At 41.6% G+C, this 25,364-nt stretch overlaps 3 protein-coding genes across 5 annotated transcripts in view; 2 read left to right on the forward strand and 1 right to left on the reverse strand.

The window, feature by feature from the left end:
• The window catches only part of LOC115049036 (isotocin-neurophysin IT 1-like), a 34,462-nt gene extending 32,873 nt beyond the window's left edge, over positions 1-1,589 (reverse strand). The window contains exons 1-3 of one of the 2 annotated variants that reach the window (XM_029510971.1): positions 1,470-1,589; positions 1,177-1,381; positions 478-623 (exon numbers count right to left, since the gene is read on the reverse strand). In XM_029510971.1, the coding sequence (XP_029366831.1) occupies positions 478-623; positions 1,177-1,381; positions 1,470-1,589 (471 nt within the window). Of the gene's footprint in view, positions 1-477; positions 624-1,176; positions 1,382-1,469 lie in introns of those variants that run through there. The other variant, XM_029510972.1, reaches the window with a different exon arrangement.
• A 1,877-nt stretch (positions 1,590-3,466) lies between these two features.
• On the forward strand, positions 3,467-11,708 carry znf366 (zinc finger protein 366). 2 transcript variants are annotated; one of them, XM_029510961.1, is made up of 7 exons: positions 3,467-3,604; positions 5,709-6,716; positions 6,792-6,959; positions 7,530-7,680; positions 8,270-8,461; positions 9,972-10,146; positions 10,245-11,708. In XM_029510961.1, the coding sequence occupies exons 2-7, from the start codon at positions 5,716-5,718 to the stop codon at positions 10,922-10,924; spliced, it is 2,367 nt and encodes a 788-aa protein (XP_029366821.1). In that variant the 5' UTR covers positions 3,467-3,604; positions 5,709-5,715; the 3' UTR covers positions 10,925-11,708. The 2 variants fall into 2 exon arrangements, with proteins under 2 accessions (XP_029366821.1, XP_029366822.1); XM_029510962.1 differs by lacking the exon at positions 8,270-8,461.
• Positions 11,709-15,402: 3,694 nt separating this feature from the next.
• mrps27 (mitochondrial ribosomal protein S27) lies at positions 15,403-22,798 on the forward strand. Its single transcript, XM_029511061.1, has 11 exons — positions 15,403-15,475; positions 15,650-15,727; positions 16,941-17,011; positions 17,142-17,200; positions 17,715-17,829; positions 18,331-18,409; positions 19,652-19,767; positions 19,977-20,079; positions 20,177-20,319; positions 21,447-21,608; positions 22,282-22,798. Exons 1-11 carry the CDS (start codon positions 15,403-15,405, stop codon positions 22,522-22,524), a joined length of 1,242 nt encoding a protein of 413 aa, XP_029366921.1. The 3' UTR covers positions 22,525-22,798.
• The last annotated feature ends 2,566 nt before the right edge of the window (positions 22,799-25,364 follow it).

A 25,364-nucleotide genomic window follows, 5' to 3' on the forward strand; every position in this document is an offset into this window, starting at 1 on the left:
TGAAAAACAGGATTTCTACAGTCTGCTTCTACTAACAATGAAATGAACAATAAATGGTACAAAGATGGCTGCTTTCTGAGAACGGTTGCAACAATGACCTGTCACAGGAGTTACTACAACACACATCATGTGAGGACCCCTTGGGTTTGTGCAGCAGTGTGTTTCATGATTGTGTAAAGCTGAACTGTATGTTGGAAAAGGATTTTGACGGTTTTTTAAGTGCAGCCGTTTTTTATGTATGAAATTTCAGTCATAAATAAAAGGCAGCATTTGACGCGCTCTCAAAACTTTATTTTAACATGCAGATATTTCTGGATGACCACTGTCAGTATCCATCCCCATTTTCATACATAAAAATATATTGACAAAAGTACTCCGGGACAAACAGGTATGAAATAATATGAACACGGACTTGTCGCATTTCATTCATCTCTGCAGTTGCAGAGTTTCCTATGAGACCTCGGAGTCTGAAGCAGCTCATTGGTGCATTCGATGAGGAGAAGTGTGACCAGCCAGTTGCAGAAGCCTGAGGAGGATGTCGCCGGGGTCGCTGCCCTCAAATTGTCCGGTTTGGTCATCTCCTTCCTCCTCGGCGAGGCAGGATTGATCTGTGGTACAGCTCTCTGTTAAAAAAAAAAAAAGGAGGAGGAGGAGTATAAAGATCATGACCATATACAGTGTTACTGCAGCATTACATTATGTTGTTATCAGCTTAGATGACATTAGTCTTGATCCTTCATAGAGCAAAGGGGCAAATGTAGAAAATCACAACTGTGTTGTTTGCATTTTTAGGTTGTGCACAGCTCCGATCAGGCCTCTATTGCTGGCAGCTTGTACAGATCTAATGTCTACACATAGATGGCAGGTTGCTGGCTCATGTTTATAGTCTATTAATAGTTTATCCTTCATGTTGGACATGTTGGCAGACTGATCTAATCTCTGCAACACAATACATAAACCTTTTTGACGTCATGTCTAAACTCTTCTTTCTTCACATGTAGTCTTCATTATTATTTTTTTGGCCCTCATGGATTTATTTAGCAACTTTAATTATTTGTTACATTTACACATTCAGTTGTTAATCAGTGGCCTGCTGCACTTTAAGCTATCCAACAGTCAAGCTGGTATCACCTGAGACTGAACATCTGCTTAATTTTGCCCTCAGGGATTCCTGACCTGCATCACAGCAGAGTCCTGAAGCAGCACAGCGTCCTCCTTCAGACCCACAGGGCCTCCCTCCTGCCTGGCAGGGGGTGAGCAGGTAGTTCTCCTCCACGCAGTGAGCCGTTTCTGGGGAGCCCAACAGGCAGCCGAGGCCCTCCCCGCAGCAGATACTGGGGCCGAAGCAGCGGCCCCTGTCGCCGGGGCCGCAGGACATGCACTGAGGCAGAAAACAAGCAAGTTTTTTCTTGATGTCGTTTTGATATATGTGACAGAAAATTGCTTGGAAATTGATCAAAGCTACTCACCTTGCGCAGCGGTCCGTCTATGATAGATCTTTTCCCACCGATGGGACAGTTGGAGATGTAACACGCTGAACATACAGACAGGAGGAAAAGCAAGCACACGGATACAGCAGCTCCAGTCATCTCTGCAGAGAGAGAAGCACGAGAGCCACAAAAAGGTATTTAGCACAACTGAGCATCTAAAATCGACCATTTAAAAAGAAGCAGCTACTCACTTTTGTCTTTACAGTCAATGGAGGGCAGACCTCAAGTTTCAAACGCACCCTGATGATTTACTATCTTGAATGATGCCACTGACATGTCTTATATACTTCCAGAGCTTCATTTGAGAGTGACACAGAAACCCAAAAGCCACTTAGAGATCCTTAATGAGTTCGTTTCACTGGAGCTGACCACTGTTCAGGACAGGTCAAAGGGCCGGGCAGTTCTGTGGCCTGGTTTGCATTTTGTGTGAGAATCATTAGAAAAGCGTTCGTGCTGCGTGACCATGCATGATAAAGATGGGGATGGAAAGTCAAGAAGAGGATTGGGAGATGGGAGATTCAAAGCATGAGCGGACAAGAGCGTGTTGTGTACTGTAACTTTCATCTGCTTTTATAAAAAAGAAAGAAAGAAAGAAAATAATATATGTTAAGGATTTTCTCCTTCATTAACCATTTTGTGTCTTTTCCAGAATGGATGAAGGAGAGAGAAAAGAAAGCTCATCTCAAAAGTCATGAGAAGAAGTCCTCCACTGTATCTCGGCCATTTTGGCTCAAGATTAATGCCCAGCAGACAGAATTTGTAGCAGAATGGAAGTTTGTAAATAAACTGCATCAAGGAAAAGGTGCACGCCCCTGCATATTTTTCTTTTCCAATTATAAAATCGTTCGTTTATTCCAGGAATCGACGCATCCATTGTTCAGGTCTAAGGTTAATTGGTTTTATGAACTAATTAGCATGACTAATGATTGGACACAACTCACTAAAAGGCGGTTTCACAGTTTCAATCGTATGAGCTCAATTACTGCAGCTCACCTCCTGATCTGCCACCTCATCTCACAGTAAAAGGACTTAACACCATCTTTGTTCACCAACTTCTGTGTCAAAAGGAAGGGACAGGACTTCAGGCTGTCGTGTGTTTGGCTTTTACAGCACAGAGAGATCACTGAACCAGTCTTCAGTCCCCATTCGTAGGCAGTAAGTGGCGTGAACAGGTCTCACACAAACAGCTGGACACTCTTGCCACCTAGTGTCAGTGTTGACACATCTCCTCTGTTAGTGCATTCATTTTTCATTGGCTGTCAGCGTTTGCATCTGTCAATCTTTTGCAGGAGGTGAAAAAAAACAAACAAACAACAACAACAAAAAAAAGCAAAACTGCAGGAATACTTATAAGGCAATATTGTGCAATCCATTATAACACCACCACAAACAAGCCACTGGAAATTAACATCCTGAGAGAAGAAAACAACACCGGCGTTTTCTTTTAAAAGAAACTGTACATTAGGTTTCCCACAGGAAGTGATTATTCCAGGGCTTTTCTGCACAATTACATTTTACTACAGAGGTTTAATATTACGGTGCACAGCCCGTGTGACAGCACACATTAGCTGAACTGAACTTTGTCTTCTGCCAACTAAAAAAAGATTTCAAACCATCTTTAACCCAGCGATTTCTAGAGCCGCTCTAAAGCTTAGAATGTTGCCAAAGTCCATTTAAAAGACAGGAAATTATATTGATTTATATTAAATATAAAAATCAATCTTTCACAATAGGCTGGGATAAAAGAGAAAAACCAGCTCTTTGCTTCGCCATGTTCCTCTAAAAGCTGTGCAAATCCCTATTTCAGAGAGAAATGGAGATGTCTATCTAGTGTTTCCTTATTTTTCTGCAGGAAGGCACTAGGCTTGTTGACTTCCTCTCCCCTCCCTTCCTTCCTTCTCTCCGAAGGTACTCATCTGAAAAATGAGAACAAAGTGATTGTTCCTGTTCTCTTTCTTAAGTCACTTCAAATGCTATCCGTGGACGGGCGGCTCATTGTCAGGAGAGTTGCAGTGCGAGCAGGAGCGAGAGAACGCTGGTACAGGTACAACAGCAGCAGCTGCAGCAGCACTTCAGCCACAGCATCACCGAAAACACACTGCTACACTCAGCTGGTAAGTTCCACACACACACACACACAGGCTTCACTGCAGCTTCACATAAACACACACTTACATGGTACTGACTGGCATACGGGTGAGGAGGGGCTTCAGGTTTAATGGACTGTTTGGAATGCACGGGCTGGCAGATTATGGGCAGGAGTCTCTGCACGGCGCGGCTCAAGACGGAGAGGTGAATGACCATAACATCCAGGACAACATTTAAAATTGTCTGGAAAAGATGAAAATTTCATTGAGCACCTGAACTTGGAGGAATCATTTGGAAGAGGATTAAAAAAAAAAAAAAGAGATCCCTCTTGCAACTCAGAAGTGCTTTATATTTCCTGTATGATATTCATAACAAAATGAAATGTAAATTCAGCTGTCACTGTAACGTCCATGCAGATTATTGACTGATATGACCAGATGCTCCCTGTGCATGGACGGCGGGTCGAATTGTGTTAAAAAGAGTATAAATGTGAATTCATCTCTGGTGGGCTCCTAAAACTTTACCATTCTCAGTGTGTGAACAAAATAGCCCAAAACAGAACAAAACAAAACAAAACAAAACAAAAAAAAAAAGTCCTAGTGTGTAAATGATGAGAATATCTGCTTTTCTTCATCAGTTTTAAACATATTATCTTTGTATTTTGGGCTCTTGCACAAACAAAACAATACATTTAAACACGTGTTCTTGGCTTTTGGGAAAATTCAAACCAGCATTTTTCTATCTATCTATCTTCAGGAAATGATGAGAAATTGTGCGTACTAATTATGTATTGTAATGCCGAAGAACAGATTAAGCATCAGCACCAGCAGACCGGGAGGCGACATGTCACAGAAAATAAAGTAGAACTTGCAGGGACGTGGACTTACATGAACCTCGTTAGATTTTCACTGATTAGATGTGAACTATTTCGAGGATAGAAAAGATAAGTGCAGCATTGAACTGTTTGAATGACATGCAGAAGTGAGACAGTTCCCCCTTTAAATGCCCTAAATGGAGTATTATCATCTTTTTTTTTAATCACTGCCCATCATCTAGACATAACCAGTGGATCTATTTTCATTTCTAAACACCGAAGGTTTATGTTTATCAGCAACTTAGTCCAAATCTGTAAAGATTCAGAGTAAAGTCTCACATATCATTATCAGTGTTTGTCAAAAAGGGGAAGTTCCTCTTGGCTATTAGTGCACCAAAAAAAAAGAAGATGAACAGAACAGAGGAAAAAAAAAAAGGAGATGGAGAAGCGAAAAGTGGTGGCAGGGTGGAGGTGAGCACTTCACAGGTAACTTCCTAATTTCAGGAGAAGAGGAGATCTGTGAGAAAGGAAGAAGTGAGAGGTTTCAGGTTGAACACTGAGAGGTGTGGGTGTCGACACCATGCTGTCTGCTTACATTTCCTCCCCAAGACGTCCTCAGAGAAAGCAGCTTCACATGTGAAAAAAGAAACAGTCATTTGATGTACATTTGTCAAGTCTACCTCCAAATCTTAGGTGTGTTTGTGCGGCCGTGGGGAAGCAGTGGTGGAAAGTTGCTTAGCAGATTTACACAAATACTTCATTGTTCAAATGAAACTTTTAGGCTTTGGGTGGGTATTTCCATTTTATACTACATTATTCTTCTTCTCCACTTCCTACCTGGGAAACATAGTTGTTTTTTTTTTTTTTTTTTAACCTCGTTCATGTGAGAGTTTTTGTTTCTTCACTGATTCAAGTTTTACATAAAAGACAACCAATAATGTTTCCTAAACTCTTGGACTTGTGACCACCTTGACCACATTTTAGTGTCCAGGTCCGAAGCTAAGCGGAGATTCTCTCCAGAGATACAAACTGGACATATTGTATTTTTTATTCTGTTCCCAGTTCCCTACATTACCCACAATGCATCTTCAGATTTCTTTTTGTTTTCAGACTTTGTAGTTGGGGTCTCTAGCCCCAACAGACACTGCCTGGCATCATTTGAGGCACCTTATCACTTTTTGCGCTGCTTGAATTTACAGCCACAAAAGGCTTTGAACAACCTCTCCCTTCACATATTGGACCAATTTTCAGAGACCTGTGAACAGACTTTGGTGGAGTTCCTCTTTCAGACTTTTTTCTGTGTTCTTTTCTGACAGAAAGAAGATGGAAACGGACAGAGTTAGATTCTCCCCAAGAAGGAGTCCTCCTCTCAGAGATGAAATGAGTCAAGCATCTCAGCACAGTTTCTACCTGAGCCCGACTCCACTTTACATCAACAGAAGCAGCATATCACAAACCAGAGACACTTACAACATGTTCAGCCCGCCTGCTTTATTTCCCATGTTTGGCCGAAGTTACATCCAAAAAGAGGGATCCCAAAAACGCAAAAGAACTCCTTTCAAAGTGGACGCCCAAGGAAGCGAATCCCCTGACAGAGGAGCAGAGGAGGCAGAAGAAAGCAGCAGTAAGAAGGCAGTTGATCTTTCCCACGTCCCTTTCTCCCCCATAGAGCCACGCCCCATTCCTTCCCCATCTCCAAAACCGCTCCCCGGTATGATCGAGCTCAACAGACATCAGCTGCATCACAGATCGCCGGGTATGAGCGTACCTGTGCAGGTGAAACAGGAGCCTCTCAGTCCCTCCCCCGTTTGGCCTCCCTCCCCTCTCCTCTTCCACCCTCCGTACTTCCCGCCTCTCCACCACAGCCTCCTCCCGTACCCCTTCTTCCTGCCAGGGTCTGTCATGCACCTCTCCCCCGGGGCGTTCTATCCTAGAGAGGACCACCGGTCTGGGCATCGCCCCCGTGACATAGTTCCTCCAGGTGGGGCCACCAGCGCCGAGAAGCTCGGACTCAACATCCACGTTGACGACAGCTACTACGTCGATGTTGGAGGTGACCAAAAGCGATGGAAGTGTCGCATGTGCGACAAGTCCTACACCTCCAAGTACAACCTGGTCACGCACATCCTGGGCCACAACGGCATCAAGCCCCACGGATGCCACCTGTGTGGGAAGCTTTTCAAGCAGCTGAGCCACCTGCACACACACCTGCTCACCCACCAGGGCATGAGGCCCCACAAGTGCCAGGTCTGCCACAAGGCCTTCACCCAGACCAGCCACCTGAAGAGGCACATGATGCAGCACAGCGATGTAAAGCCATACAGGTGAACTTTGCGCCCTCTATTGCAACGTTTTAATCCTAATTTCCATCTCATTCACCCGCTTTTCTGCCCATCCAGCTGTGGCGTGTGCGGGCGAGGCTTTGCTTATCCCAGTGAGCTTCGTGCCCACGAGGCGAAGCATGAAAAAGGCCAGGAGAACGTATGTGTGGAGTGCGGCCTGGACTTCCCCACACTGGCCCAGCTGAAGCGGCACCTGACCGCCCATCGTGGCCCCACCCTGTACAGGTGAGCGGTAAAGCAGTATTTAGATATATCCTTCATTTCTTTTCTTACTGAGAGTTAAATAACAACACTGGTAGTGTTTGGTGATGGCAAAAAAAAAAAAGTCTCCCAAATTGCATCCAAAAAGATAAACAATTGAATTGTTCATCTGTATCTGCACACACAGTTAGATAAAAAATAACACATTGCTATATCCTGGCTTGGACAAATACCAAAACTGTAATTTGTATATTTCAGACCGCAGCTCAAGGCAGAGAAATGGCCAAACTGGCACATAATCCACAATGACTTTGTAGGTTTTTATGCTTTTTTGCACGAGAAACAAAGGTGATATAGCATTTATTAGTGAGCTCCAGAGGAGTTGGTTGCTCACTGCTTCCACCAGCTTCCAGTCTTTGTGCTATCTAATTTAACAGACTTGTTGCTTTTTAAGGGGCAACGACAGCTGTATCTTTTTTATCTCGGTCTGAGTAAGAGAGAATAAATGCCTTTTTCCCAGATTTCAAACTATTGCTTTAATATTTCAGTTCTTTATTTGCCTGAACAAGGAGCTTATACCTGTTGTTTCTGCAGGTGTGCGGAGTGCCAGAAGACTTTCCAGTACCCGAGTCAGCTTCAGAACCACATGATGAAACACAAAGACATCCGACCGTACATCTGCAGTGAATGCGGGATGGAGTTCATCCAGTCACACCACCTGAAACAGCACACGCTCACTCACAAGGTAGGTTTAGTTGGGAGAACAAAAAGAAATGTGCAAAATTTTCACCGGGCTTGGAGGTGAAACTTGGCTTTTGGAGTTTTAAAAATTGCTGTCACATGGAGACATCTCTGTTTCCTTGTTGACATTTTGGATAGTGAAAATGGCTCAGAGAATCTGGGCATTAGCCCAACGGGTTGTTTTGCTAGCTGTCACAAAAGCAATTTCCCCCTCAAAATCTGGGTTCTTATGCAATTTAACATCCAGTTTTCTTGTTTTATTTCCTCTGAAGTAGCTGTGGGGTTGGAAAAAAGTTTTTTATATCACCTTTTATTGTATCCCAACTGATAAACTGAAACAATTTGTATGTATTGTACGATGCATCATCCAACATTCGCCCTGAACTGTGTGGTATCTCCTTAAATTCGGGGGCTTTTCAGATTTAAAATAAAGATCTTAAAATGGAAATCGGTGACACTGAAGATGTCAAAAAACAAAAAGCAAAACAAACAAACAAACAAACAAAAAAAAACCCAACAACAAACGACCCACCAATATAACCATCAGACATCTGCTGTCCGCATTTCTCACGCCACTACTTCTCATTCTTCAGGGTGTGAAAGAGCATAAGTGTCGCATCTGTGGTCGTGAGTTCACCCTCTTGGCCAACATGAAGCGCCATGTCCTCATCCACACCAACATACGGGCCTACCAGTGCCACATGTGCTTCAAGAGTTTCGTCCAAAAACAGACTCTCAAGGCTCACATGATCGTCCACTCGGACATAAAGCCCTATAAGTGCAAGGTTAGTGGGACCTCACATGCCAGATGTGGCTCTTTGCATTGTGTCTTGGGCTTGTGGTTGCCTTATTGTCTACTGTTAGAATGAATCGTGTTATTCTGGAGCCATTGGTCATTTGGTAGTTTACTTTTCCTCAGAAAAACAAAATCTTTTTGCAAATTCCCCCAAATGACATTGAAAATCCCTCCATAAAGGACTGATAAGAATGAAGTCAAGCGTTGTTTAACGTGACACAAACATTTTACTGAACACATACATTTGAATATTTTCTGTGTCAATTTCCCCTCTACCACCCCATTTACTAAATTCCTTTATTGATAATCACAGCCGGGAACCACATTAATATTTAGGAGTAGTTACTATTAAAGGATTTCCCTGCTTTTCTGGAGAGTCTGTTTTGACCTCAGTGTTTGGTTTGACAACGAAGACGATGACCAGATAGCAGACAGGCTTTTGGCAGTGGAAGCCTCCTTGTCCATAGGAAGGATATCGCTGCACAAACCGCCTCTCTAACAATGGCCCCCCAGCCTCCCTGGAGAACGGGGCCCGCAAATAGATTTCATCTCGCTTTCTCTGCTGCTGGAGGGAGCTTCCTGTTTTCTCACGGTCCTCTTGGACAGTTTACAGTCCCTCTCTCCTCCTGAAGGAAAGGACCACCCTAATAAAAAAAGAATGCAGAGGAAGGACAGCGCAGGAGTTGCCCTTCCCTGTTCTCCTCCTGGCCCTGTCTCAATGTTGCTTCCTCTCTCTCTCTCTCTTTCTTTCTCTTGTTGTTTTTCTTGTGCGTCTGTCGGGGAGTCGGGGAGTCAGAGAGAGAGAGAGAGAGAGAGAGCGGGGAAGACAGAGAGGAAAAGAGGAAAACGAAGATAGAGGGAGGGTGTGGATCTGTCTGTATCTCAACGCCTGCACATTCATTCATGGTTACGTGTAGCTCTGCATTCTGAGAAAATTAGTCATCGAACAAAGGAGGTTTGGCAGAGAGGGAAAAATAATAGGTGGATGGTGTCGGCTTATTGTTTTTGTATCCTGAAATAGTATTTTTACTACAGCCATTCGTGGAAAGTATTCAAGTACATTTACTTAAGCGCTGCAGTTACAGTAGATATCATTTTGAGGTGACTTTATTTGGCTTTTGAATATCTCTGCTACTTTTTGTTTCTATTCCTCTGCATGTCTGAGATACATTACTTCCAAATAACTGACTAGTTACTATTTGTTTGAACTATGTTCCAGTGCACAGTTGGACAAACTATCCGGTTCAAATTCCTAAATTCAAATTCAATAGTTCAAATTGCTAAACTACGCTAACTGGAACTGATCTTCTAACACTGAGAAATAAAGGATATAAGCAAATCTCCTAAAGCTGAGAACAACGGACTTGAATCAGTGTTGCTCAGTTTATTAGCAACCACACAGTGATATGTCTGTAAAAGCTCTGTAAACTTTGTGAGAGTTCCTGATTAGCTGTCAACGACTTACTCTGCAATGAACTTTCATCTCTCTTATCTTTCAGCTGTGTGGAAAGGAGTTCAACAGGATGCATAATCTAATGGGCCACATGCATCTCCACTCAGACAGCAAACCCTTTAAATGCCTGTACTGCCCGAGCAAGTTCACGCTGAAGGGGAACCTCACCAGACACATGAAGGTCAAACACGGTGTGATGGACAGGGGGCTGGATGAAAGATGTAAATATCTTAAAATCTGATCTTGCTTGTTGATCTTACCAGCATTTTCGTTGCAAAAGTTGCATGACTTTTTTTTTTTCGCCCCCTCTGGTTTTTAGTGTTTCGGCAAAGAGGACGATTCTGCCTGAACACTCCGATGGGCCTCCTCACCCACTTTAGCCAAGAGGAGCCGTTTGACCTTTCTCAGAAGCCGCAGGTCATGCCAGCCCTTCGTCTTTCCCAGTCTGATGGCGAGAGCGTACCGGGAAGCTCGTGTCAGGAGGAAGATGAGGAGAGTTTGTACAGAAGGAGCCAATACAGCCCCGAGGTGGACCCACACGAGCCGGCGGGCGAGGACCAGTACACGTCAGAGCTGGAGGAGAGAGGACAGGGATCTCCTGATGAACTAAGGCCAGACGTGAAACAGAAACAGACCTACCAGCAGAGTCCAGACAATGAGACCTTTGAAGAGGAGCCAGCAGCAGGGCGCTCTGTAGATCCCGGAGGTACCCAGGTGCGCCACGTGCACTCAGAAACATCCGGTGAATCCGATTTAGAGATGGACGAGGAGGTGTACCACCATGTAACAGGTCGGAGGCAGTTGTGTGATTATGACCCCGATTCAGAGTTAGATGATGATCGCCAAGAGCTAGATGGGCCAGAGCAAAGCAAAAAGCATTTGGGTGGCTATTATGAGGCAGCTGTGGATGTGGCAGAGAGGGACCAGATGAGTCTGGACAAAGGTGAAATAGTGCAACGCTCACACACAGGTGAATTTACGGGTCCACAGGATGAATAAGACAAAGAATAATAATAATAATAATAATAAAAAAAAAAACAGTAGTGGAAGAATGAGAAGAAGATGCAGGTTTGCTGATGTTTTCTCAACCGGAAAATGAACAGGATGTTCAGGAGACACTCCCTTAAGGAGAGAGGAAAGTATGCAGGTCTCTAAATGAATTATGGAGGATGTCGTATAGTAGCTTAGCACAAATAAAAGAAAAAAAAAGAAAAAGAAAAAGAAAGATGAACATATCGCATTTATCAACAGAGCAAAAAAAAATTTTAGTTACTGTAATACAAAGCTGTGAAGCATAATTCATGTACATAAGATGTCCCACACTGACAAATAATCACTGACAGAACGTTAACGCTGATTTAAAAGTGGAAAATTATGATTAACATGGACTCTCTGTAAATAATAAGCAAAGAGATATTTAATATTTTTTTTAATCATTTTGCAGTGTTAACACAAATATGCAGTTTTTGTGTAAATCCATGACATGAAAATCATCAATGTTTTTACCGTTATTACTGTTTGTTTGTTTGTTTGTTTCTGCGATGGATCAGATTTAATTAGAGTAAAAATGTTGATACAGATATGACAAAATTTGATGTCTTTTTTTAATGAAATAAACTGTGATTTTCAGTCTAATGTTTAGATTTTTTTAATCTTTATGACTTTGATAGATCTTTTTTTTTTATTTTTATTTTTTTTGGCTGGCTCTGTTTTTATTGTATGGCAGTGTTGGTGGTCACATGTGATTCTACTAAATCAATCCTAAAATAAAAGCTTGAATGCATGAACCTGTGCAACGAACCTGCTGTTTTCAGTTTTCAGATCATCCCTGTGACTTTTTTTTTTTTTTAAAGAATATAAGCCAGGGATGATTTCTGAGTCTCATGTAGGCGCGCCTTTCTCCTCCTGCTTCTCTTTCAAAGCAGAGGAAGAGGAAGAGAAAACACCTCTCCCCTTCTCTCTTTTAGGTTGTGATCAAACGGCAGTGACGGACACAGTGGGTGTCCCAGACAAAGGCTTCATGTGCCTGCATGACACAGAATAAAGCATTGTTTCTGCTCATTGCAGAAGCCTGACTGCTAACAGAAATACTACTGGAACGACAGCGTGCCTGAAAAAGAGATTTACATTGAATCACACAGTAGAAGAGGATACATTATCACATCATCACATGGGATTTCTCAGATATATTTCAAGACTGTCGTCGAGTTATTTATCAAAAGGTTTAAATTTTAAGTATAAATATCATATACTGTGTTTCAAATCCCCACTGCGATATAAAAAGGTAAACTCACTCTCTCGTACCTATGTCTCCCTTTAGTGATATATTTACGCGATTAAAGGATAGTTTAAGTGAATGAGTCATTTCTCGTCAGCTGAAATGCAGAACAGCAGCTTCTCTATTTCCACCAGTGACGACCACCGTGTCCAAAAGAGCGAAACTGCAAACTGTTTGAGGAAGTTCTCACATCCTCCTCTCCTTTCCTTTCCTCACCTACACGTTTCAATCCCAACCACCATCTCAGAGGAACCGCAGAGAGCAGGTAGCCCAAGCAGCGTTTCTTATCAGCGGCTCCCGCCTAAGAGTGGCCTCATCAGCCTTTTGGTGAGCAGCCACTGAAGAATGGCAATACTGTGTAAGCGAAATGATAAGTGATGAAAAGATGCTGCTTCAGAAGGTGATTCTATCACGCCTGTGTTTTTTATGAAGTGAAACTTTGAGAAACCACGAGACTCTGCCCTGACTCTAGAGAACAGGTAAATACCGATGATGGGAAAACACTGCAATGAGAAGCAGTTGATGTTTTTCATAGAAGTGAAAACTGTATTCTGTTTGCTCTCCTATTGCATTCTCACTGGGTTTATTATTGCCTCTTACATAATCTATCTAATTTAAGATTTCTATTTATTTATTGTTTTTTATATTTATTTTTTCCCTTGGTGCACTAACTTGTATGGAAGTTGCTGTTCAAACACCCAAAAAAAAAAGCCCCATACAGAAGACCAGTTGAAAGATTTTCAGACATTAATTATTTAGCTGCTCTTTCTTCCCAAGGTCAGTGATGCGTTAGCATTTGACTCAGTGCTGACATGACAAGAAATTTGTTGACAACTACAGTATTTTGAGGGATACAGATTTAACAAAAAATGGGCTTCACAAAAAAATAGGAAGATCTTTGGGTTCGGGACTGCTTTGGGAATGAGGATTTTACACAATTTACTCACATTTTATGAGAGATTTATTAATATTTAAACCATTTATAGGCCCACAATAATTGTATTGTCAGTTTTAGATATCTAATAATCATGACTCATTGAATAAAAATAGAGCAAATTCTGTACTCCTGAGTAAGTTACAAAACTTCCCTCATTGTTTTACAATTATCTTTTGTAATTCATGTCGTGACCTATTTATGACAAACTGCAAAAATTAGTAGATTCATTGATCCAACTTTATGTTTGACTTTACCGTTAGGACAAAACTTCCGGCTATCGGAGTCAAAGATAATTGAATGCATCATTTTACTATTTTCTGACACATGAATTAGTTACAAGTAGATAATTGGGGAATTAATATAATTGTATTTGCAACCGCAATTTATGCACAATAAATTATTGCTAATCTGTTATGTTTTATGCAAGGCCTATATTAGCTAAAAGCGATGAATGGCCTGTTTTGGCCACATAATTTCTATGTTATTTGGTTTTAAGCCGTGCAAGTAAATAAAACTTCAATTCCTTATGCTGACCACAAATGTTGAAAGATTATATTGAACACGGACTCATAGGTCGTCAATGTACTGCTGCTCTTATTGCATAAAAAAGAAATAACCTGTCATCATACCGTTTTCGTGTCAAATGTCTTTCCATCCCACCCCCCTTTTCAGACACCAATGACCCATATGACACTGTGCAGATGACATGAAAAGGGAAGCTCGGTTACTGGGATGCTTGCAACTGAGATACTGAAAGCAATTATTCTACATCAGTGAATGACATTCACATGCTTCTTTTTAATAGAGAGGAAGACAGTAAAGCACACAGTAGGTCCCCAAAAACTACAGATTGTAGAATATTGGGCCTGAAAAATAGCTATGACCATTTTGTGACTTTAGAAATGTTTACTTCCTGTCCTGTTCTCTCTGGTGCAGCTCAGGTAAAAAGCTTCCTGTTTTGCTAGTCAGTGAGTAAAATGAGATGGTGCTACGATTCTTCCATGTTTTGTGTAACAAAAGTGTCCCACCCCAGACTCAACCTGTTACCTCCTATGACCCAGAGCCAAGGAGCTTACTGTAATTATAGCTGAGGGCTGTCCTGAAGAATGGACAACAAAAACACTGGCTCAGTGGCCGAGAGGTGAGAGAGGACAGAGCAGGTCAACAGCCTTCCAATTCACAAACAAAGGAATCCACGCTGAGGCTCACCTTTCCAACAGCTCAGCTCCTCAAATGTATTGCTCTGTTAAATTCTAAATGTTATCTATTTTAGGGATATTTGCAATGCTTTGAACATGACTGGGCAAATCTGATGTCCAGACAAGATTAAGGAAGCAGCCATCCATGTTGCTGAGTGACTCATACTGGGACTTTTCATGGCTTTGAATGTGGTGCCAAGGGGCAAAGTGAATCTCCTGCACTTCCACTTTTTTTTTTCTTTTTCTTTTTTTTTTTAATTTTTTATCTGGTCAGTCTCCTTAAATAAACAGCACCCTCTATTGTCTGTTTTTTTTAACTTGCCAAGTGTACGCAGACCGTCCGGGTGTTCCACAAATGCAACATAAAAATATGAGAATAAAAGCAGGGCAAAAGTAAGCTCATAGAAAACAACAAATAATGAATATTTATTTACAAGCAATGAACTGGTTATTAAATCTCACAGCATCAGAGATGTGGCCTGTAATTTGATTTATAACCACCTTATAACCATTATGGCTACAATTGAATTTGTATCCCTCAAGATTTTACGTCAGCTTTACAAAATGAGGATTTGCTTGGAAGATTTCAATGCAGAGTGATTTTTGAAGGCTAATTTAGAAAAAAGTAAACATGCAGAATTGTATAAATGCTTTGTCTTGTGGCTGGAAGTGTCTTTTCTATATCACAGTTAATTTTATATCCACAAGCCTAATTGGCTTAAATCTGAATCCTACAAAACTTTATTCCTGTTGTCACCCCATTATTATATTTCAGGCATTCAGAGGAACAACAAAACTGACAGGATTAGTCCATTTTTGCGCATGAAGTGAATTTTAACTTAAATTTTAACTGGAGTTGTTGAATTCACCTCTCTCCTTTAAGCTTTGTTGATTTTTTTCTTCAGTAAATGATGACATTTCAAATTATATTTGAAGATTTTGCCTTGTTTGAAAAAATTTTATCTTTGGTTTGACCCACTTACGTCACTTTAAAGGTCTGCCAGATGGATCCAACCCCCCCCCCCCCCCCCCCGCCCTGGCCACTGAATGGTATCGTCCAAAGATGGCGTCCTCCGTGTTGACGCGTTGTGTGCCTGCAGCTGTCAAACTTCACCGTTTCTCTCCGTCCCGTTCAGGTAAACACCGACAACACATCACAAAGCTGAGCTGTGGGACATCAGTGTGTTGTCGTTTTAAGTTCCAGATAATTTTTCCCAGCTCGTAAACAGCCGGTTAGCCGACACGATGTGCTGCTTCGTATCCGTGTGACCCTGAGAGCTGCTGTTGTGTTGTTTTGTGTTGTGTTGCAGCTAGAAGATGGCTGCTGTCCGCAGCTTACACCGACACCAAAGTGTGGGAGGCGAGAGAGAAAGACCAGCAGAATCTGGGTAAGAGCTAAAAGCCTCTCCATCGTGGAGCAGATCCAGGAGGGCCTCCACTCATTAGGGACACCGGAGTCCAAACTGTGGAGAGCTTCCGGGTCCTCGCAAAACCACTTCCGGTGATTCGGTTCAGCAGGATGTGAGATTCTGGTCCATGTTGATGTGACTGCATCACATCATTTGTGTAGATTTGTCAGTCGGTGTGAATGTCATATGTGACCACATCTTAAAGCTGATGTGTCTGATTCATTCATTCATTCATTCGTTCATTCACATATTGACTGAGGCCTCTGAATTAAAAAATCATCAAACACTACAACACTTTGGACACATTATCCATCTGTTATCTGTATCGCCTACTCGCCGTGGTCATGGCTGACTGGAGCCAATCCCAGCTGACCTTGGTGCATGCTGAACATCACAGAGCCAGCGTATCGAAAACGAACCGCCATCCACATCTCACAGTCAGGCCCACGGGAAATTCAGAACCACCAATTAACCTGAACGTGTGTGTCTTTAGGCTGCGGGAGGAATGTGCTATTCAATTCCACACATACCAGTTATTGGGTATCTCCAATAATTATGTTAAGAAGCCAAAAGGTGGCGTTGACACCGAATTCTGACCCGACCGTCTGGTCATCGGAGTGTCTGCAGGTCTTAAAAATTGTCAAGAAATAACACATTTTGTTGTTTGGTGAAAGTAATAAATCTGTGGAGTTCAGGTCAGTGTTATCAGACCTGCCATCAGCCATGTGATCTACAGTACAGAAGAAGCTCATGAGCTCATTGTGGACAAGAGAAGATTTTAACTATGATTTACAGGAATTCAGTTAGTTCATCTTTTGTTCATCTGTCCGTCCATTTTCTTCTGTTTAATCGTGGTCGGATTGAACGTTGAGCAGTCGACCGTCATGTTTGTGTGTGCGTGCATTTGTTGAACACAGGATGGCAGTGTCAGCCTGTGTCCTCATAGTGCTCTGACTGGTAACTGTTCAGTAGTGAGGCTACAATTATAAGACACACCACGTACAAATCAGCAATACTAAAAGTTGGATTTACTTAATTTCATTTATTTAAGCATTTATTTTTTGAAAGATCACGGCTGATGATTAAGAAATCTAATTAAGTTTAGTTGGTGCTGATTTTATACATTTCTTTGGCATAAAACATGGTACATAATATTGTCTTGTTAATTGATTTATTTATTTTTTTTATGCAGCTGTTCTGGCTTCCACAATGGACAAGACTTACGAGAGGAATCTCCCAGTTAGCTCTCTGACTGTGTCACGGGTAAGCTGCATTTAAACAGACTTTTTGTGTGTGTGGAACTTGTCGCAATTAAAGCAGTAATATTAGAGCCTGAATGTGTTGGCAGCTGGCTCAAAGTGTTTGGTAACAGTTTGTTCTGTTTATGTTTCAGTTTATTGACAACATATCGTGTCGGGAGGAAATTGATCAGGCGGAGTATTACCTTTACAAGTAAGAGGGGCCCTCTTTGCACTTTGTGCATCTGCATTTCTGTGTCAGACATCTGCTGCTTCCTTAGTTTGGGTCCTCGATACCAACTCGCTTGCTTTTCTTGGAATGAATTGTCTGTTTGGTTTGTCTGTTTTGGTTTATTCTCAGTCACATGCTTTTCTTTGTTCGGGGCAACTCCAGACCTTTCCTGTTTACTCCCTCCTCTGGAATCTGCACCCATTCTTGTGATTACATGATTTAGTATATTTCCCAATCGCACCCTTTTTCAGGTCACAGTCATTGTCACCGTCAAGTGAGAATTCACTCTTTGCCTCGTTTAGGGAAGTTTATAACAATTAATTACTGTTATTATTAATGCATTAATTTTTTTTTAAATGTTTGCATTTCAGTTATCGTTATATTGTTAATGCATATTTTTAAGGATAAAGCTGACATTTAAATGTGGTCGTCATCTTTTCCCTTCCACTCACCTTTCTGCTCATTGATAAAGATATATTTATATCTATCACTCCAGGTTTCGTCACAGTCCAAACTGTTGGTATTTGCGAGACTGGACTGTTCACAGCTGGATCAGACAGTGTCTAAAGTATGGGGCCAGGCAGAAGGCCCTGTACACGCTTAAAAACAAGGTATGCAAAACATTTGAATGAAAGGAAATCAGAGCAGAGGCTCCTGATCAGGCTTGACAGCTGCCGTTATACGATAGTGTTAATGGTTCAAGATTCAATTCCAGATGCACTTTCAAACTGGTTTGAGCAGCACAAATAACATCAAACTTGTTTGACATTTTCAGTCGGGCTTGCTTAACCTTCTTGAAGGAGTTGGAGTGTTTGGGAATCACTGAATTATTCCAAATGCAGAGATGTCAACCAGCTGATGACTTGTTTACAATGAGCTCAAGTAGCGAGTTCATGATGACTGCCTCTCTAGTTTTGATTGATTCCATTTCACTGAAATTGATGTCAGTTTCATGTTTAGAATCAGTAGTTAGTGAGTGATACACACCACCTTTACCAAATCATGTGCAGGCAGTGTTCAAGGATGTTTACTTAATGTAGCAAATTTTATTGCTATGTGTATAATGACAGTAAAAGTGTGCCTGTGCGGGCTTTTTTTTTTTTTTTTTGCAGGTCCAGTATGGAATATTCCCAGACAACTTCACCTTCAACCTGCTCATAGATCCTTACATTAAGGAAAAAGACTTTAAAAGTGAGTTTGTTTGTTTGTCTGTTTGTTTGTTTTGTTTTTTTTTTTTAATTGAAGATTCAGGAAAAAAACAGGCTGGGACACAAGGAGAAATGCAACCTTTGCAGAGCCCGGGAGTGGGAGCAGACATCACCAAAATCAGATTTCAAACATTTCTTTCCTTGTTTGTAAAAGACAGAAGTAAAGGGGAAGCCTGCTTATTTTTCTGTAATAACAAATGAAGGCACAGAGTCTGCGTTTTCAGGTGTATTGTGACGTTAAGTGGTTCAGTTTGTTTAGAGCTTATACACTACCTCTGCAATGCTGAACACATCCAATGTTTCATTACTTTCAATCATAAACCCAACTTCCTTCAGTGTTTCTTATTTTCAACAAGTCCCGTGAAAAGACTAAAACTGAACATTCATATTCTTGTGTTTCATGCGGCTCCATTGTTGGCCAGAAACCATAAAAAAACTGAGCTGCATCGTTGCACGTTCCTTCATTATGATGAATGTGGGCACTGGAGTTTATTTTAGGTCAGTCCTACACACACAGACCTGTTGCTGTCAGTACTCACTAGTATGCGTTGAAACCACAGACGAAAATAGTTCCTGACAAATTCACTCTTTACTCCTGGTTGAGTAACATTTAGTAAAAACGACAGTAGGGAATAATTTATGGCTTTTGTTGTGGTTAAAAAGAACAGAAATCTGAATATTGTGTTAAAAAAAACAAGCTTGAAGGCTTGGTTGAGATAATAATGGAATGGAATAATGAAAGTATAAAGTAACAGTCACTTAAAGACCCACTGGGGCACTGACTCTTCTGGAGACCCCACAAACAGCAGCAGGTAAAACCATCAGCACTGGGCGGAGTGTTGCTCCATAAACTCCACAAACCGAGTTGTGGTTACGCAACAATTAGTTCCCACATGTGTTTATCTCATTGAACGATGCTGACTCAAGAGCAGCGAATGAAAATGTTAATTTGATGATAATATTTTCCGAACATTTGTTCAGAATTTGGTTTTAGTACCTTTATGGGATTAGCTGAATAAAAGGAATAACAGTTGACTTATTATTTAACTTAACAAGTGGATTAAATTTATGCAGTCCAATTTATGATCCCTGCAAACAAATGTGTGTTATTTTACATATGAATACCTGGAAAAAAAACCTTCTGTTCAGTAGCCTTCCAAAAGCAACGATAACAAACATCATTTAAATAAAGCGACATGTTTGATGTCACGGCTTTGCTACGCAGGTGCGTGCTCAGTGGTTGAAGAGGTGATGCTTCAGGAGGCCTTCGACCTTCCCTCCACACAGATCCTGTCTCTGTATGCTCTGGGCAGTTACATAGCAACCGGACCACAACTCGCTGTGAGTGAAACGGGGGTGTAATACAAACAAACAGCACCAGTATGGCGTCAGCTGTGGGACCTCTCAGTATATTCTCACCCACAGAAATTCAGTGCATCACCTTGGGCAATAATCTTGGTGATTTATTACCGCTCCGTTCTAAACCGCTGTTCATTTGTTTGGGGAAGGGAGTAACCAGTTTGCCTCCACTTATTTCGTGTTGTTTTCAGGTGCCAGAGCAGCAGGCTTTGGGGGCATCGCTGCTTCTCTGTGGACTGACACAAGACAACACGGTTGGCCTCAACGCTCAGCTGCTTGGAAATGCACTCCTCGGTGTGTTATTGATTCCCTCCACCTCTCCATTGTATTTTTCAAGCATTTTTTTACTGCGATTGTCTCCTTTATTGTCCTTTTCCTTTCCCCCCTCTAGGTAAGGTGGAGATGTTAAAGGGGTTACATGCTGTGTTTAAAGGGATGCCCCTCTTCTGGGGACATGGGTACCTGGGAAGAGCGTTGGATATCATCGAGAGAGTAGCTGCTGCTTCTGGTGACGTCAAGCTGTCCAAAGACACAGTAAGGACAACAACAACAAAAAAAAAAAATATCACATTTGGCCAATCTTGTAGAGATTGAAATGTGACTGGATTCTTAATCTGTAGAAATGACTACATCAGACATACAGTTTGTATGTTTTATTTCTCATTAGCAGGTCCTTCCACTTGGCTGGACGAATCCCACTTTTTAGATTTTGACAAAATGTTTTGCTTGATTAACACAATCTGGCTTTTTAATTAGAAAACATCACAGCAACAGCAACAACCAGTGCAGCAATGAGGTGCATATTGACCTGCAGTGATCAAACTAGTATGAGGTATAAGAATAAATTGTACAGACACACTGCACCGGATAAAGAAAAACAGCTTTTCACCCATAACTCACTGAGTGTTCTCATAGCAACAATTGTCACAGACTGCAGGCTTGACGTCAAACAAACATATTTCCCAGCGTTTTAGATTATTGAGTAGAGATTAATCTGCATTAGATTTCAAAATGAAAATGATGCTCAGTCTCACATTATGAACTATGATTATAGTTCGACAAAACAGGATTACACACAGAAGCGACAGGCTGTTGTTACTTTCCAGGTGGGGTTGTTTTACACAGGCGGTCTTCGTCTGCTGAGATGGAACACACATGCTGTCATATTGTTGTTATTTTCACATGTATGCACGCACACACAGTAGCGCCTCTAATCTGGCCTGCACTGTCCAGTTCAATTGTTCAGCTTTGTCCATATTTAATGAGATTTTGAAGAGTCTGGAGCACTCAGTGTCAATGCAGCAGGAATGAAGAAGCCTGTGTGGCCGCCAGCGGCAAAGCAATAATGTAGACAGAGCAGATAACTCGGTGCAGCAGAGAGGAAATATTACATCTCAAATCAAGGGGCTGGTGCAGGTCACTGTTAATCTTACCTCGTCCTAAGATCAAGAGGTGAGTTGTCAAGTGAGGTGATCATCCTCTTTCATCATCACCTGCCTGACCTGATAAAATCCAAACAAAGTTTAAGCTATAAACTTTAAGCTAGTCTCCGACCAGGTGATTTAATAAACATCCAATTAAGACTTTTCAGCCAGTAACGGCGACCTCAAACTTCAGACTGTCGGCTGCTCTTTCCTAAGTTCATTTTTGTTTGTTTGCAGCTGGATTTTATGAACAACTTGCTGCAGGAGCTGTCGTCCGCCTCAGACTCTGACACTTCAGGAGAAGAATCAGGAGATGAAGAGGACAAGAAAAAGGAAACTGTCGATGAAGATGACCTGGCCGAGCAGGCGAAGCTGCCTCAGTATGTCAACAGATTCGAGGTGGGTGTTTGTCGCTCACTGCAGGTCTGTTATTGTTTGTAGCAGCACATGAATTTACATTAGTTTTCCTTGTTGGGTGAGACTGTAAACATCACAATGGGGTTGTGACTCAGATGTTTGTTCGAGAAATCGAATAGACTGCATACGAAAGCTTTTTTTGGTCCAATGTTTAGTAGCGGTACAAACAACACGAACATCGTGCTTGGTCAAAAAAGAGATTTTAAAATAGCCTCTTGAAATTACTGCTTTATAACGAAATAATTGGCCAAATATAAACAAAGACATGACACCCATTATACATAAAGCTGTCTTTGGGAAATAGCTTGCATCATTTGATTTGTTTAGGACAAATAAAACTTAAGCAGTGCTCATGCCTGTCAACTGCTTCTCCAGAGTGTTTACAAATAAATCGTGCCATTGTGTTTTTGTGAAAAACCGCCTGGATTGGACTTTAGGGAGCACAACACAAGAGCATTTAGAGTGTAGAGAGCGATACCCACACATTATTACACTGCTACATAGTGTTAAAGCTGGTCCCGATCACCTTTTAAAGTGAGACGTTATACTGATCCACTGACTGTCTTTTGATATAATATGATACTGGCTGATTAGAGGTTCAAAGGGGTGTCACTGCTCGGGGCTTTCAGCTCTCCTTGTTTCCCTGCCTCCACAGGAATTGGTCAGCCAGCTGGAGACTCAGAGAAAAGTGGACTCTGCCTCCTTCCAGGATTTAGTGACCACTCTGGCCCAACAGAACCTCGCTGCTCTGGAAAAACCTGACCTGCAGCAGTACGAGAGCCAAGTGCAGGCTTGGGAGTCAGAGAAGAGGCAGCTGATCCAGAGAGAGAAGGAGATGTTGGAGAGGGCAGAGCAGGAGAAACAGGAGAGGTTAGCTGCCAAAGCTGCAGCTCAGTAGACGTAAAAACTGAGGATGGACACACATGATCACACACACACAAGATCACTGAACTGTCCTGTGAGTATGTACAGTAAAGCTGTGTAAGATAATTTGGCGATAATAAATCTGTGTCTCTAAAATAGTGAAATGTAAACTTGACATCTGATCCTGTCCCTAGTTATTATTATTGTATTATCAAATACTGTGCACCTATCTTATAACCTTCCTCTGTTTTTGTAAAATAAATGGGGCTGATAGAAATATAATGTCCCAATAAAATAAATTGACATTTATATTAGAAATAGTGTCTCACTTTTATTGTTTTTCTGTTGTGGACTGTGGGGTGATATCATTATTGGAACATATGCACACATCAATTGTTAAGCCTGGTTGGTCAAGTGACCTCATGTAAGCAAAAAGAAGAGAAAGCTGGGAAAAGATTGTGCCATCACATCCTCCCACTCCTTTTCCTCTCCGCCTGTAGTCATCTGTGTCTGCCCGTCTGTGTGTCTGTCATCAGACGCTTCTTTTTTGGAAGTGCTCACTCAGAGGGGAAGATAACAGGCAAATTGCGAAGACAGATTATTTGCAGAGAAAACCAAATTCTGTGCACAGAAAAGAATGTTTTGTTGTGTTTTTTTTCGTTGTCGTTGTTACAGACACTGATTTTGGTCAGAAAGGAAAGGGTAAATCAGGCAGTACAAAATCAGGTAACTGTTTAAACGTGTGTCGTTAAAGTAAAAATGTCAAGAGTGCAACATCAGCTGACGTGTGAACAGGCGTTCCTAAAAACAGCACACAAATCAGAATCAGAAATAGTTTTATTGCCAGGTATGTGGAAACATACTAGGAACTTGACTCTGGTGTTTCAAACCTGAACAATGGAAAGACCGAAAGAAGAAATAAAAAATTAAAAGTAAATATACATATATACACATATACAGTGAAATAGAATAAAGCCAAGGTTGTTTACACTCTGCAGAAAGATAAGATAGTAGATCTCTGGACGAGAAAATGCTGTTGTCGTTCTCGACTATAATGCATTCATTCCACATTATGTCTCAGCTATTCAGCATTCAGAGCATGATCTTGGGAAACAGCCTGGTATGCAGTCGAGGATGAATGAGCGGCACAAAATGCTGAAACAAGAACCATTGTGACCCAGAGGCTCCATTCTGATGGCTCCTCACCCAAAATCAGTGCTTTCTCTGGGAAGCATTGGAAATGTAACTTCGCTGTAAGAAATAAAACAACTATAATAATAATAGTTATAGAAAAGCTGATTATGTAAATGCGACTCGACTGAGTGAGGTCTTGGTGTTCACAAGCTTCTCATTTAAAGCATCACTAAAGTCACAGTTTAATCTGCAGTCCTTCTCTGGAGCTTCTGAATCCATCAGTCCACATCTGAGGATGGGAGAAGGTGTTCAGGTCTCCTCATCCATGTTGACTTTAAAGTTTAACTGACATTTTGATGTTTCAGAGCACCAAAACCACGTCCATCCATTATGGAGTCGTATGGAGAGAAGCCATCATCCACCCTCACGCTCAGACCTACAGGCAGTTTAGGGTCGCCCACACAAGCACAGGCCTGGGAATCAAACCCAAAGCCCTCTTTCTGTGAGGCAACAGAAACCCCGATCACGGCACCATGTGACAGTTTGCTGCCAGCAAAACCAGGCTTGAATGTTTATGGAGGGGAAAGTGTGTTTGCAGTGGCCGCAGGAAAAACTAAGCTGCTGTATGTGTTGGTCATAATGAAGGATTGTGTAACTATTGTGTGCCTCGAAGATGTGTTTTTAATGGTGTTTGTGCAGAAGTACAGCTCCATTATGCAGAGAAAAATAAAAAAGCTGCATTGTGCGCCGGATAAAAATCTATCACATCAGTGTTTGCGTTGGTCATTTCATAGGACTTAAAAAGGAAAACATAGTCCATTAACAGCCATTACATTTTTCACAAATTATGCTTCACGGCATGAAAATAGGTTGCCAAGGGTTTGATTTTTACCCTTTTTCTTTTCCATGCGCTCACTGAATATATCATCCTGAAGCTCAGATTAAAGTCACCCGTCTGAAAGCAGCAGCACTGTTTCCATTTCTCGCTGTCGTCAGATGTTTGTGGCCATCGTTGTGCTGCTGAAGTGTTTGACAGGTGTCCAGTCAGGTGTGATGAGGATAAAAAATAAAGTCAGGAAATTGGACGTCCACCTCACCGGTCAGCCAACACCCGGAGCCTTTGAGGCGTTTTAAAAGATCTGGGTGTGTGTTTTCATGGGTTACTGAAGCGGAGCTGATGATATTGCAGAGCGAGAGAGAGCGTTTATGAGTAAATAATCCAGATTAGAAAAAAGAAAGGGAAAGCATTAGACATTATCAGCACCTGGACTAAACACACACAGAGCACCTGCTACTTTACAAACATTTATCCCTCTCAGGAAAACCTGTTGGTGGAATCAGAGTTTATAATCCAGCCAGCACATCCTTTTCTAACATTTTATGTTTAGAAAGTACTTTCCTCTGAACAGTATGTGCAGGTTTTTTTTTCTTTTTACTTTCCCATGACTTCAGTTTTTCCTTATCGTGTAAATACAAACTATGTCTTTTTTTGGGGTTTTTTTTTTTTCCTTTCTCTCTCTCTGATGTAATTTTGGATCCCTGAGTGTGATTGATATCTTAAAATGGGAGACTGCAGTTACTGTGTCCTGCTCTGTGCAGATGATCACAGGATAAGATGCTGCTGGTCCTGTTTTCCGTTGGCCAGGCTGCCCGCAGCAGAGAAAGTTTAATCTTTCATTATTCCTCAGGCTCAGCTGCTGCCTATCTGACATTTCAAAGACATAATTGAAAACAAATAAT

The sequence above is a fragment of the Echeneis naucrates genome, chromosome 9 (genome assembly GCF_900963305.1).
Source record: "Echeneis naucrates chromosome 9, fEcheNa1.1, whole genome shotgun sequence".
NCBI classification, from domain to species: domain Eukaryota; kingdom Metazoa; phylum Chordata; class Actinopteri; order Carangiformes; family Echeneidae; genus Echeneis; species Echeneis naucrates.